Below are 15,058 nucleotides of genomic sequence, written 5' to 3' on the forward strand. Positions count from 1 at the left end.
TTGGTCCAACCAATCCCAGACTGCCATGTCAGAGCAGCGTTTGGTCCAACCAACCTCAGACTGACGTGTCAGAGCAGAGTTTGGTCCAACCAACCCCAGACTGCCATGTCAGAGCAGCGTTTGGTCCAACCAACCCCAGACTGCCATGTCAGAGCAGAGTTTGGTCCAACCAATCCCAGACTGCCATGTCAGAGCAGCGTTTGGTCCAACCAACCTCAGACTGACGTGTCAGAGCAGCGTTTGGTCCAACCAACCCCAGACTGCCATGTCAGAGCAGCGTTTGGTCCAACCAACCCCAGACTGCCATGTCAGAGCAGCGTTTGGTCCAACCAACCCAGCCTCCTTTATCTAGAGATCGATAGATATTGTAAATAATGTATCCCAAAATGTAAGTGTCTGCCAGCTTCAACAGAAGAAACAGTTTCTACTTCTTTCAAGAAAGAAGTAGAAACCTGCCATGGCTCCTTATCTCTGGCTACACATCTCTGGCTACATATCCCTGGCTCCATATCCCTGGCTCCTTATCCCTGGCTCCTTATCCCTGGCTACATATCCCTGGCTACATATCCCTGGCTACATATCCCTGGCTACATATCCCTGGCTCCTTATCCCTGGCTACATATCCCTGGCTACATATCCCTGGCTACATATCCCTGGCTCCTTATTCCTGGCTCCATATCCCTGGCTCCATATCCCTGGCTCCATATCCCTGGCTCCTTATCCCTGGCTCCTTATCCCTGGCTACATATCCCTGGCTCCTTATCCCTGGCTCCTTATCCCTGGCTACATATCCCTGGCTCCTTATCCCTGGCTACATATCCCTGGCTACATATCCCTGGCTCCTTATCCCTGGCTCCATATCCCTGGCTCATTATCCCTGGCTACATATCCCTGGCTCCTTATCCCTGGCTCCATATCCCTGGCTCATTATCCCTGGCTACATATCCCTGGCTCCATATCCCTGGCTACATATCCCTGGCTACATATCCCTGGCTACATATCCCTGGCTCCTTATCCCTGGCTACATATCCCTGGCTACATATCCCTGGCTACATATCCCTGGCTCCTTATCCCTGGCTCCATATCCCTGGCTCATTATCCCTGGCTACATATCCCTGGCTCCATATCCCTGGCTACATATCCCTGGCTCCATATCCCTGGCTACATATCCCTGGCTACATATCCCTGGCTACATATCCCTGGCTCCTTATCCCTGGCTACATATCCCTGGCTACATATCCCTGGCTACATATCCCTGGCTCCTTATCCCTGGCTCCTTATCCCTGGCTCCATATCCCTGGCTCCATATCCCTGGCTCCATATCCCTGGCTCCATATCCCTGGCTCCATATCCCTGGCTCCATATCCCTGGCTCCATATCCCTGGCTACATATCCCTGGCTACATGTCTGTCTGGATGTCTGCCTCTGTCCGGATGTCTGTCTCTGTCTGGCTGGATGTCTGCCTCTCTGTCTGGATGTCTGCCTCTCTGTCTGGATGTCTGCCTCTGTCCGGATGTCTGTCTCTGTCTGTCTGGATGTCTGCCTCTCTGTCTGGATGTCTGTCTCTGTCTGGCTAGATGTCTGCCTCTCTGTCTGGATGTCTGCGCCTCTGTCTGGATGTCTGCCTCTCTGTCTGGATGTCTGCCTCTGTCCGGATGTCTGTCTCTGTCTGTCTGGATGTCTGCCTCTCTGTCTGGATGTCTGTCTCTGTCTGGCTAGATGTCTGCCTCTCTGTCTGGATGTCTGCCTCTCTGTCTGGATGTCTGCCTCTCTGTCTGGATGTCTGTCTCTGTCTGGCTAGATGTCTGTCTCTGTCTGGCTGCTTTTGTGATGAATCTGTAGTCTACTGAATGATAATGGGGGTAATCAGCTACAGTATGCCCTTGTGTCATACTAGTGTGTAGTATTACTGTGGAATATTAGTGAGTTATATTAGTATTTAATATTGGTGTCTAATATTAGTGAATAATATCTGTGTGCGAGTAGTATTAGTGAATCATATTTGTGTGTGAGTAGTATTAGTGAATAATATTTGTAGGTGAGTAGTATTAGTGAATCATATTTGTGTGTGAGTAGTATTAGTGAATAATATTAGTGAATAATATTTGTGTGAGTAGTATTAGTGAATAATATTTGTGTGTGAGTAGTATTAGTGAATAATATTTGTGAATAATATTTGTGTGTGAGTAGTATTAGTGAATAATATTTGTGTGTATGAGTAGTATTAGTGAGTAATATTAGTGAATAATATTTTATGCGAGTAGTATTAGTGAATAATATTAGAGAATAATATGTGTGTGTCAGTAGTATTAGTGAATAATATTTGTGTGTGAGTAGTATTAGTGAATAATATTTGTGTGCGAGTTGTATTAGTGAATAATATTTGTATGCGAGTAGTATTAGTGAATCATATTTGTGTGTGAGTAGTATTAGTGAATAATATTAGTGAATAATATTTGTCTGCGAGTAGTATTAGTGAGTAATATTTGTGTGTGAGTAGTATTAGTGAATAATATTAGTGAATAATATGTGTGTGTGAGTAGTATTAGTGAATCATATTTGTGTGTCAGTAGTATTAGTGATTAATATTTGTGTGTCAGTAGTATTAGTGAATAATAGTTGTGTGTGAGTAGTATTAGTGAATAATATTAGTGTGTGAGTAGTATTAGTGAATAATATTTGTGTGTGAGTAGTATTAGTGAATAATATTTGTGTGTGAGTAGTATTAGTGAATAATATTTGTGTGTGAGTAGTATTAGTGAATAATATTTGTGTGTGAGTAGTATTAGTGAATAATATTTGTGTGTGAGTAGTATTAGTGAATAATATTTGTGTGTGAGTAGTATTAGTGAATAATATTTGTGTGTGAGTAGTATTAGTGAATAATATTTGTGTGTGAGTAGTATTAGTGAATAATTTGTGTGTGTGAGTAGTATTAGTGAATAATTTGTGTGTGTGAGTAGTATTAGTGAATAATTTGTGTGTGTGAGTAGTATTAGTGAATAATTTTTGAGACTAATAGTTGTGTGTGAGTAGTATTAGTGAATCATATTTGTGTGTCAGTAGTATTAGTGAATAATATTTGTGTGTGAGTAGTATTAGTGAGAGCGTACTGGATGAGGAATTTCTAGATGTATGACAGAAGACAAAACATCTCACAACAACACTAGACTTGTTGGTTTTAGAAGAGAGACGTGAATTCATTTATATTCCTTCTGTGTGACCAGACTGGCTGTTGACTTGACATGCCGTTCTGAAGTTCAAAGGAAGTGGAATAGAGGGTTGTGGTGAGCTGCCATGTCCCCTCCTTCCGCTCCTCTCTTGTTAATAATTGATGAATTAAGGTCACTAGTTAGTAAGGAACTCCCCTCACCTGATTGTCTGGGTCTTAATTGAAAGGAAAAACCAGCAGACACTAGACACTTCATGGATTGAGGTTGACACACCTGGGCTACATGTTCCTCTCTGTGTGATGTTGGATCTGAGAGTGACAGGGAGATATATAAAGAAAGGGAGAGAGAGAGAGAGAGAGAGGGAGGGGGGGGGGGGGGGAGAGAGAAAGGGAGGGAGGGAGGGGGGAGAGAGGGAGGGAGGGGGGAGAGAGAGAGAGAGGGGGGAGAGAGAGAGAGAGAGAGAGAGAGGGAGGGAGTGTTTTTGTTCTGATGCCTGCTGATATACTAACCGGTTTCCTCTGAATGCATTTTTACTGTTGCCATGACAGCAGATGGACGGGACTAGAATACTTTGGTGGTGTGATGTTGTTAAGGGCCGTGCAGGAGTCAGGATATGGTACTGTAGTGATACAGTGTAGTGGCCAGATATCAGCCCAGGATTGCATTGATATGTCGGCCTTCAACTAATTGTTCCTTATCTATCTATCTATCTATCTATTATCTCTCTCTCTCTTCACTCTTCTATCTCTCCTATCGCTCTCTCTCTTCACTCTTCTATCTCTCCTATCTCTCTTCACTCTTCACTCTTCTCCCTCTCTCTCCTATCTATCCTTCTATCTCTCCTTCTTTCTCTCTCCTATCTCCTCTCAATTCAATTTAAATTTTAAGACAAAAATGCATTTGCATGGGAAACGTATGTCTACTTTGCTACTTTGAAATAGATAATAAACAATAAAAAATGAACAGTAAACATTACACTCACAGAAGTTCCAAAATAATCAAGAAAATGATTATGTCATATTATATCTATATACAGTGTTGTAATGATGTGCAAATAGTTAAAGTACAAAAGGGAAAATAAATAAACATAAATATGGGTTGTATTTACAATGGTGTTTGTTCTTCACTGGTTGCCCTTTTCTTGTGGCAACAGGTCACAAATCTTGCTGCTGTGATTGCACACTGTGGAATTTCACACAGTAGATATGGGAGTTTATCAAAATTGGATTTGTTTTCGAATTCTTTGTGGATCTGTGTAATCTGAGGGAAATATGTGTCTCTAATATGGTCATACATTTGGCAGGAGGTTAGGAAGTGCAGCTCAGTTTCCATCTCATTTTGTGGGCAGTGTGCACATAGCCTGTCTTCTCTTGAGAGCCAGGTCTGCCTACGGCGGCCTTTCTCAATGGCAAGGCTATGCTCACTGAGTCTGTACATAGTCAACGCTTTCCTTAAGTTTGGGACAGTCGCAGTGGTCAGGTATTCTGCCGCTGTGTACTCTCTGTTTAGGTCCAAATAGCATTCTAGTTTGCTCTGTTTTTTGTTAATTCTTTCCAATGTGTCAAGTAATTATATTTTTGATTTCTCATGATTTGATTGGGTCTAATTGTGTTGCTGTCCTGGGGCTCTGTAGAGTGTGTTTGTGTTTGGTAACAGAGCCCGAGGACCAGCTTGCTTAGGGGACTCTTCTCCAGGTTCATCTCTCTGTAGGTGATGGCTTTGTTATGGAAGGTTTGTGAATCTCTTCCTTTTAGGTGGTTGTAGAATTTAACGTCTCTTTTCTGGGTTTTGATAATTAGTGGGTATTGGCCTAATTCTGCTCTGCATGCATTATTTGGTGTTTTATGTTGTACACGGAGGATATTTTAGCAGAATTCTGCAAAAACACCTCAATTTGGTGTTTGGTTGAGGCCGGGTGCTGCAGACTGTTCTAGTGTCCTCGCCAATTCGGTGACGTATATTTTGAAGAGGGTGGGGCTTAAGCTGCATCTCTGTCTCACCCCACGGCCCTGTGGAAAGAAATTTGAGTGTTTGTGCCAATTTTAACAACACACTTGTTGTTTGTTTACATTGATTTTATAATGTTGTTTGTTTTTCCCCTAACACCACTTTCCATCCATTTGTGAAGCAGACCCACATGCCAATTTGAGTCGAAGGCTTTTTTGAAATCAACAAAGAATGAGAACACTTTGCCTTTGTTTGTTTTTTACTGTGTGTCAATTAGGCTGTGCAGGGTGAATACGTGGTCTGTCGTACGGTCATTAGGGTGTGCAGGGTGAATACGTAGTCTGTCGTACGGTCATTAGGGTGTACAGGGTGAATACGTGGTCTGTCGTACGGTCATTAGGGTGTGCAGGGTGAATACGTGGTCTGTCGTACGGTCATTAGGGTGTGCAGGGTGAATACGTGGTCTGTCGTACGGTCATTAGGGTGTGCAGGGTGAATACGTGGTCTGTTGTACGATCATTAGGGTGTACAGGGTGAATACGTGGTCTGTCGTACGGTCATTAGGGTGTGCAGGGTGAATATGTGGTCTGTCGTACGATCATTTGTTAAAAAGCCAATTTGACATTTGCTCAGTACATTGTTTTCACTGAGGAAATGTACGAGTCTGCTGTTAAGGATAATGCAGAGGATTTTTCCAAGGTCGCTGTTGACGCATAAATTTGTCTCCACTTTTGTGGATTGGGGTGATCAGTCCTTGGTTCCTAATATTGGGGGAAGACGCCAGAGCTAAGGATGATGTTAAAGAGTCTCTCTCATTCTCATTCTGTCTTTCTCTCTCTCTCTCTCTCTCTGGCCCTCCCTCTCTCTCTGTCCCTCCCTTCTCTCTGTCTCTCTGTCCTCTCTGTCCCCCTCTCTCCTCTCTCTCTTCTCTCTCTCTCTCCTCTCTCTCTCTCTCTCTAGTCCTGATGGGAGCTACCTGGCAGCAGGATCAGCAGATGGAGCCGTTTACATCTGGAACGTCAACTCTGGCAACCTGGAGACACAACTACCGGACATGCACAGGTAGGACGACTGGACTGGACTAGACTAGACTGCACTAGACACTGGACTGGACTAGACTTGCCTGGATGTTTCCCAGTCTGTCCGTCTGCCTGTCTGTCCTCTAAACCCCACCCAGCCTCTGAGGACCTTAGCTTTTAGCAGCTATCGTCAGCCCTGATGGGCTCCGGCCAACACTGCATCAATTAGCTTGATGATACTTCCTCTTTGTGTTGTAGACGCTATTAGTGGACTAGAGAATGTTACAGGCTATTAGATAGTGTTTACATTAGCAGAAGGGGGAGTAGGGTTCTGGCAGCAGGAGGAGGAGAGTAGGGTTCTGGCAGCAGGAGAGAGAGTAGGGTTCTGGCAGCAGGAGGGGGAGTAGGGTTCTGGCAGCAGGAGAGAGAGTAGGGTTCTGGCAGCAGGAGGGGGAGTAGGGTTCTGGCAGCAGGAGGGGGAGTAGGGTTCTGGCAGCAGGAGAGAGAGTAGGGTTCTGGCAGCAGGAGGGGGAGTAGGGTTCTGGCAGCAGGAGGGGGAGTAGGGTTCTGGCAGCAGGAGGGAAGAGCAGGGTTCTGGCAGCAGGAGGGGGAGTAGGGTTCTGGCAGCAGGAGGGGGAGAGTAGGGTTCTGGCAGCAGGAGGGGGAGAGTAGGGTTCTGGCAGCAGGAGGGGGAGTAGGGTTATGGCAGCAGGAGGGGAGAGTAGGGTGTTAACATGTTAGCCATAACCCCAGTGTTATCATTACTCAGTACTGGTACCCCGTGTATATATAGACAAGTTATCATTACTCAGTACTGGTACCCCGTGTATATATAGACAAGTTATCATTACTCAGTACTGGTACTCAGTGTATATATATATATAGACAAGTTATCATTACTCAGTTTCTGGTACCCCGTGTATATATAGACAAGTTATCATTACTCAGTACTGGTACCCCGTGTATATATAGACAAGTTATCATTACTCAGTACTGGTACCCTGTGTATATATAGACAAGTTATCATTACTCAGTACTGGTACCCAGTGTATATATAGACAAGTTATCATTACTCAGTACTGGTACCCAGTGTATATATAGACAAGTTATCATTACTCAGTACTGGTACCCAGTGTATATATAGACAAGTTATCATTACTTAGTACTGGTACCCAGTGTATATATAGACAAGTTATCATTACTCAGTACTGGTACCCAGTGTATATATAGACAAGTTATCAGTACTGGTACCCAGTGTATATATAGACAAGTTATCATTACTCAGTACTGGTACCCAGTGTATATATAGACAAGTTATCATTACTCAGTACTGGTACACAGTGTATATATAGACAAGTTATCATTACTCAGTACTGGTACCCAGTGTATATATAGACAAGTTATCATTACTCAGTACTGGTACCCTGTGTATATATAGACAAGTTATCATTACTCAGTACTGGTACCCAGTGTATATATAGACAAGTTATCATTACTCAGTACTGGTACCGCGTATATAAAATGATTAATGTCCATTTAAGATAGTAGATGTTTCCCACTCACAGTTCCCAGTGAATCCCAACAGTCCATCTGTTCTGTTTGGTTCCCAGTGAATCCAACAGTCCATCTGCTCTGTTTGGTTCCCAGTGAATCCCAACAGTCCATCTGCTCTGTTTGGTTCCCAGTGAATCCCAACAGTCCATCTGCTCTGTTTGGTTCCCAGTGAATCCCAACAGTCCATCTGCTCTGTTTGGTTCCCAGTGAATCCCAACAGTCCATCTGCTCTGTTTTGTTCCCAGTGAATCCAACAGTCCATCTGCTCTGTTTGGTTCCCAGTGAATCCAACAGTCCATCTGCTCTGTTTGGTTCCCAGTGAATCCAACAGTCCATCAGATCTGTCCCATTTAGAAATACTGAGTGAGTCAAAGCTGTTCCACTGTCTGTCTTGTGGATGGATGGATGCACATTGAAGTGAATGAGATTTAGGCTACGTCCAAAGCCTGATGGCACCCTCCTCCCTATGCTGTGCACTACTTTTGCCTAGAGCCCTATGATGTGTTGGTACTGGCTAAAATAAGGAATAGGGTGTCATTTCAGATGAGCCCTTATTGACTTGTCTCTCTCTGTCTGCCTGTCTCTCTTGTCCCCTCCAGTTCGTCCATCAACGCGGTGGCCTGGTCTGGGTCCGGGGAGTACGTGGTCAGTGTGGACAAGAGCCGGCGTGCCGTCCTCTGGAGTGGCATTTAAATAGTCTGGTCAACTGGCCAGCCCACAGACCCATTCAAACATCAGTTTGGGGTTAGGTTTAGAAGGTCATCTGATCATTGGCTGAGAGAACACATTGGATGTTTAACATGGCTGAGAGAACACATAGGATGTTTAACATGGCTGAGAGAACACGGAACACGTTGGATGTTTAACATGGCTGAGAGAACACGGAACACGTTGGATGTTTAACATGGCTGAGAGAACACGGAACACGTTGGACGTTTAACATGGCTGAGAGAACACGGAACACATAGGATGTTTAACATGGCTGAGAGAACACGGAACACATTGGATGTTTAACATGGCTGAGAGAACACGGAACACATAGGATGTTTAACATGGCTGAGAGAACACGGAACACATAGGATGTTTAACATGGCTGAGAGAACACGGAACACATAAGATGTTTGTCTCACTCCTGCTACCAGTCTGACAGAACGTAACGGGGGTGATATCCCACGGTTGCCTGGCTACCGATCAAACATCACTCAGGTTAAACGCCACGCCCACTAACGTTTTCTTCTTCACCATGAGTCTGGATTACTCCCCCGAAGACTTCCTGAAAGCGAACACATTCAAACCGTTCTGATTGGTCCCAGAACCCCGATGGGTTGGACCAGAACTGGCCTACACGATTCATGAATGACGTAGTTTTGACGTCAGCACAAAGGACTTCTAGGACGGCAGGTTCAGACGGATGTATGGCGCTAGTGATAGAGCAGCGGAATGAAAGGTTGAGTCGACAGATCTGACACGGTCTGCTGTTTTTCTGGCAGAAAATCACAAATACAATATCTGTCTTTCAAAAAAGTCAATGGTTTCATTTTGTTCTCTCCATGATTGTATAGGGTCATAACGGTGCCAACATAACTCCATAGTGTTGCTTTGCCTTTTTTTGTAAACAAGCATTTGTTCTGTCAAAACAACTTTTTTTTTTACTTAGTAGTTGAAAAATGTATGTGGTGTCTAACCATTCGTATTTGGGGAAGGAAAAGCATGGGTTATGCTTGACGAGAAACTAATACACTAGTTATTCAGGGATAAGGATTCATATCCTCTGCTTCAAACAATTGGAGGTAAAGTTTCATGCTCTAGGCTGGCTTACAGAAAACACTACCATATCAGACAGTGTTAGAGTCACTACTGGTCTGCTGGTCTATTAGCTGATACATTATGGAAAAACTATCATGACAACTGTGATAATATGATGAAAGGTTTTAATCTAAGCTACATGACACATGTACAGGGCTGAAGGGAACGGAGTTATCTGGAGGGTTCTGAAGGGAACAGGGTTATCTTGAGGGTTCTAAACGGTTATCTTGAGGGTTCTAAAGGGAACGGGGTTATCTGGAGGGTTCTAAAGGGAACAGAGTTATCTGGAGGGTTCTGAAGGGAATGGGGTTATCTTGAGGGTTCTAAACCGTTATCTTGAGGGTTCTAAAGGGAACGGGGTTATCTGGAGGGTTCTAAAGGGAACAGGATTATATTGAGGGTTCTAAAGGGTTATCTGGAGGGTTCTAAAGGGAACAGGGTTATCTTGAGGGTTCTAAAGGGAACGGGGTTATCTGTAGGGTTCTAAAGGGAACAGGGTTATCTTGAGGGTACTAAAGGGAAAATGGTTATCTTGATGGTTCTAAATGGAACAGGGTTATCTTGAGGGTTCTAAAGGGTTATCTTGAGGGTTCTAAATGGAACAGGGTTATCTTGAGTGTTCTAAAGGGAACAGGGTTATCTTGAGGTTTCTAAAGGGAACAGGGTTATCTTGAGGGTTCTAAAGGGAACGGGGTTATCTTGGGGGTTCTAAAGGGTTATCTGGAGGGTTCTAAATGGAATAGGGTTATCTTGAGGGTTCTAAAAGGTTATCTTGAGGGTTCTAAAGGGAATGGGGTTATCTTGAGGGTTCTGAAGGGAACAGGGTTATCTTGAGGTTTCTAAAGGGAACAGGGTTATCTTGAGGGTTCTAAAGGGAACGGGGTTATCTTGGGGGTTCTGAAGGGTTATCTTGAGTGTTCTGAAGGGAACTGGGTTATCTTGAGTGTTCTGAAGGGAACTGGGTTATCATGAGGGTTCTAAAGGGAACGGGGTTATCTTGGGGGTTCTGAAGGGAACGGGGCTATCTTGGGGGTTCTAAAGGGAACAGGGTTATCTTGAGTGTTCTGAAGGGAATAACCAGCTGTTGCTGGTCTGTTATTGAGAACAGATGGAACTTAACATCTTTACCATTCCTCACGGGGATATTTACTTGGCTTTTGCCCACAATCAGTAATACAGCTGGACAACATTTAGCATTTAGTAATAAAATCATATTGAGGTGTTGATGAGAACAATACACCTGTCTCTCTCTCTCTCTCTCTCTTTCTCTCACTCTCTCTTTCTCTCTCTCTCCTCTCTCGCTCTCTCTGTCTCTCTCTCTTTCTCTCGCACTCTCTCGCTCTCTCTGTATCTCTCTCTCTCTCCTCTCTCGCACTCTCTCTCTCTCTCTGTGCCTCTATGCAGTTATACTCAGTGATTCAGATTTAAAATGCTGAGTTGCATTCAGTAGCCGTTTGGCCTCTCAGCTTTGAAGAGCATTTGGCCTGTCAACTTCAGTCCCCCGTCTGGATCAAACACACTCTTTATGTAAAGCTGAGATGGATGCCATTTTACTTCTCTCATTCCTCCGTGTTTTCAACATTCACAAATTGTCTTTTTTTTTAAATATATATATACTGTACACTCTGCGTTTTATAATGATGTGGTGATAATGTCTCTTAACTAACAGATGGTCTCTGTTAAACAGTTATTGGTATGTCTCAAATGTTCTGGATTAACTAAGGGATATCCGTGTGTGTGTGTGTGTGTGCGTGCGTGCGTGCGCGTGCGGGAGGGAGGTATAGTTTGATGTGCTTTTTATTCTATATGAGGTTATGGGATATGCCATTACAGCCAGCTCCAAAACTATTGCCACCCCTGATAAAGATTAGCAAAACTAGACTGTGTAAAATCACAAATCAATTTCTCAAGAGAAAGAAATTTAACAAGTGATCATTTTTTTTCCCCCTTAAAAAGATAAGGGTCAATTGGTACCCCTGTTTTCAACACATTGCGAGGATAACGGCACTGAGCCAGAAATATTCTGTATGGCTGAATGGTCTAAGATCCCTCCCAATGTGTTCTCCAATGTTCTCCCAATGTGTTCTCCCAATATGTTCTCCAATGTTCTCCCAATGTGTTATCCAATGTTCTCCCAATGTGTTCTCCCAATGTTCTCCAATGTTCTCCCAATGTTCTCCCAATGTGTTATCCAATGTTCTCCAATGTTCTCCCAATGTGTTCTCCAATGTTCTCCCAATGTTCTCCCAATGTGTTCTCCCAATATGTTCTCCAATGTTCTCCCAATGTGTTATCCAATGTTCTCCCAATGTGTTCTCCCAATGTTCTCCAATGTTCTCCCAATGTTCTCCCAATGTTCTCCCAATGTGTTATCCAATGTTCTCCCAATGTGTTCTCCAATGTTCTCCCAATGTTCTCCAATGTTCTCCAATGTTCTCCCAATGTGTTCTCCAATGTTCTCCAATGTTCTCCCAATGTGTTCTCCCAATGTTCTCCAATGTTCTCCTAATGTGTTCTCCAATGTTCTCCCAATGTTCTCCAATGTTCTCCCAATGTGTTCTCCCAATGTTCTCCAATGTTCTCCAATGTTCTCCCAATGTTCTCCCAATGTTCTCCCAATGTGTTCTCCCAATGTTCTCCCAATGTTCTCCAATGTCATAAAACATTTTAGGAAAAGGCTCAGTGCCGTTATTCTCGCAAGGTGAGGTGTTGAAGGTTATGGAAAACGGGTGGCGACAATTTGGACCCCTGTCTTTTTGAGAAAACGTTATGTTACTTGTTAAACAGAATCTCTTTCTCTGAGAAATTCCAATTGTATTAGTATAAAATATATATATATATACACACACACACACACACACACACACAGTGGCAAGAACAATTATATGAACTCTTTGGAATTACCTGGATTCTGCATAAATTGGTCATTTGATCACAACAATAGACAAACATTCCTCTTCAGTTCAGTAATATTCTTGGGATGTCTGGTGTGAACGGCTCTTTGGGATGTCTGGTGTGAACTGCTCTTTGGGATGTCTGGTGTGAACTGCTCTTTGGGATGTCTGGTGTGAACTGCTCTTTGGGATGTCTGGTGTGAACTGCTCTTTGGGATGTCTGGTGTGAACTGCTCTTTGGGATGTCTGGTGTGAACTGCTCTTTGGGATGTCTGGTGTGAACTGCTCTTTGGGATGTCTGGTGTGAACTGCTCTTTGGGATGTCTGGTGTGAACGGCTCTTTGGGATGTCTGTTGTGAACTGCTCTTTGGGATGTCTGTTGTGAACTGCTCTTGGGATGTCTGGTGTGAACTGCTCTTTGGGATGTCTGGTGTGAACGGCTCTCTGGGATGTCTGTTGTGAACTGCTCTTGGGATGTCTGGCGCGAACTGCTCTCTTGAGGTCATGCACAGCATCTCAATCGGGTTGAGGTCAGGACTGACTGGGCCACTCCAAAAGGAATCATTTATTCTGTTCAAGCCATTCTGTTGTTGATTTACTTTTATCTTTTGGGTCGTTGTCCTGTTTTTAAAAAATATTATTTGTAAAAATTATTTAACAAGGCAAGTCAGTTAAGAACAACTTCTTATTTTCAATGACGGCCTAGGAACAGTGGGTTAACTGGTCTAGGAACAGTGGGTTAACTACCTTGTTCAGGGGAAGAACGACATATCACCCAACTGTTGCATCACCCAACTTCTGTTGAGCTTCAATTGGTGGACAGATAGCCGAACATTCTCCTGCAAAATGTCTTGATAAACTTGGGAATTCATTTTTTCCGTTGATGATAGCATCTGTCCAGGCCCTGAGGCAACACAGCAGACCCAAACCATGATGCTCCCTCCACCGTACTTTACAGTTGGGATGAGGTTTTGATGTTGGTGTGCCGTGCCTTTTTTTTCTCCACACATAGTGTTGTGTGTTCCTTCCAAACAACACAACTGTAGTTTAATGTATCCACAGAATATTCTCCCAGAAGCGCTATGGAACATCCAGGTGCACTTTTTCAAACTTCAGACGTGCAAGCAATGTTTTTTTTTTTTTGGACAGCAGTGTCTTCTTCCGTGGTGTCCTCCCATGAACACCATTCTTGATTAGTGTTTTACGTATCGTAGACTCGTCAACAGAGATGTTAGCATGTTCCAGAGGTTTCTGTAAGTCTTTTAGCTGACACTCTAGGATTTTTCTTAACCTCATTAAGCATTCTGCGCTGTGCTCTTGCAGTCATCTTTGCAAAACGGAGAGTAGCAACAGTGCTGAACTTTCTCCATTTAAAGACAATTTGTGTGTGTGTGTGTGTGTGTGTGTGTGTGTGTGCGTGCGTGTGAACTTTCTCCATTTATAGACAATTTGTGTGTGTGTGTGAACTTAATCCATTTATAGACAATTTGTCTTACCGCTTCCAGTCTACACTTCTTAATCTTAGGTCTTCTGAGATCTCTTTTGTTCGAGACATGGTTCACATCAGGCAACGCTTCTTGTGAATAGCAAACAAAGATGTTGTGAGTGTTTTTTTAAAGGGCAGGGCAGCTCTAACCAAACATCTCCAATCTAGTCTCATTGATTGCGACTCCAGGTTAGCTGACTCCTGACTCCAATTAGCTTTTGGAGAAGTCATTAGACTAGGGGGGTTCGCATACTTTTTCCAACCTACACTGTGAACGTTTAAATGATGTACTCAATATAGACAAGAAAAATATAATAATGGGAGTGTTATTAGTTTTAAGTACACTGTGTTTGTCTGTTGTTGTGATGAAGATCAGATCAAATTTTATGACCAATTTTTGCAGAAATCCAGGTAATTCCAAGGGGTTCACATACTTTTTTTTGCCTGTGTGTGTGTGTGTGTGTGTGTGTGTGTTTTAATTGAGCATATACTATATCGTTCATTATTTGTATTATTATTTATAGTCTTTGTTGCTCATCTTTACCACATGTGCCAATCTTTTTGTACCTGGCTGTATCTGCTCTGTATTCCTATGGGATATATACCATATTTATATAGTGTATATTATTCCTGTATGACTCATGTCAGCTGTGCTGCTATAGGTGTTTCCACAAAACAGTTCTAAGGGATAATGTAATGGCATTATGAATAAGTTTAAACCTCATTCTTCTTGTTCTTTATTTTTATTTGTTTGCGCTAAATAAACTAATTTATTAGTTAAACTAATTTTAATCCCTGTTAAATATTTCATGTTTTTATGTCTTTAAATATTTATGGTGAAATATTGCTACATGTTTTAAATGATATTACTTCATGTGATGAGAGAGAGACTTAGTGGCAATTATGCAGAGTCGATTAGATTTTCCAGTTATGTTTTCATTCTAGTCTATGCACATCATCCTCTATAGTCTATGCACATCATCCTCTATAGTCTATACACATCATCCTCTATAGTCTATACACATCATCCTCTATAGTCTACACACATCATCCTCTATAGTCTATACACATCATCCTCTATAGTCTACACACATCATCCTCTATAGTCTATACACATCATCCTCTATAGTCTATACACATCATCCTCTATAGTCTATACACATCATCCTCTATAGTCTA

General features: G+C 42.8%; 1 protein-coding gene across 2 annotated transcripts in view; it reads left to right on the plus strand.

The window, feature by feature from the left end:
• The window catches only part of atg16l2 (ATG16 autophagy related 16-like 2 (S. cerevisiae)), a 62,619-nt gene extending 47,954 nt beyond the window's left edge, over positions 1-14,665 (plus strand). For both annotated transcript variants that reach the window (XM_031795568.1, XM_031795569.1), the window contains 2 exons: positions 6,081-6,182; positions 8,293-14,665. In XM_031795568.1, the coding sequence (XP_031651428.1) occupies positions 6,081-6,182; positions 8,293-8,386 (196 nt within the window). In that variant the 3' untranslated portion in view covers positions 8,387-14,665. The remainder of the gene's footprint in view (positions 1-6,080; positions 6,183-8,292) is intronic.
• The last annotated feature ends 393 nt before the right edge of the window (positions 14,666-15,058 follow it).

This window comes from Oncorhynchus kisutch, linkage group LG18, assembly GCF_002021735.2.
Source record: "Oncorhynchus kisutch isolate 150728-3 linkage group LG18, Okis_V2, whole genome shotgun sequence".
Classification (NCBI taxonomy): Eukaryota; Metazoa; Chordata; class Actinopteri; order Salmoniformes; family Salmonidae; genus Oncorhynchus; species Oncorhynchus kisutch.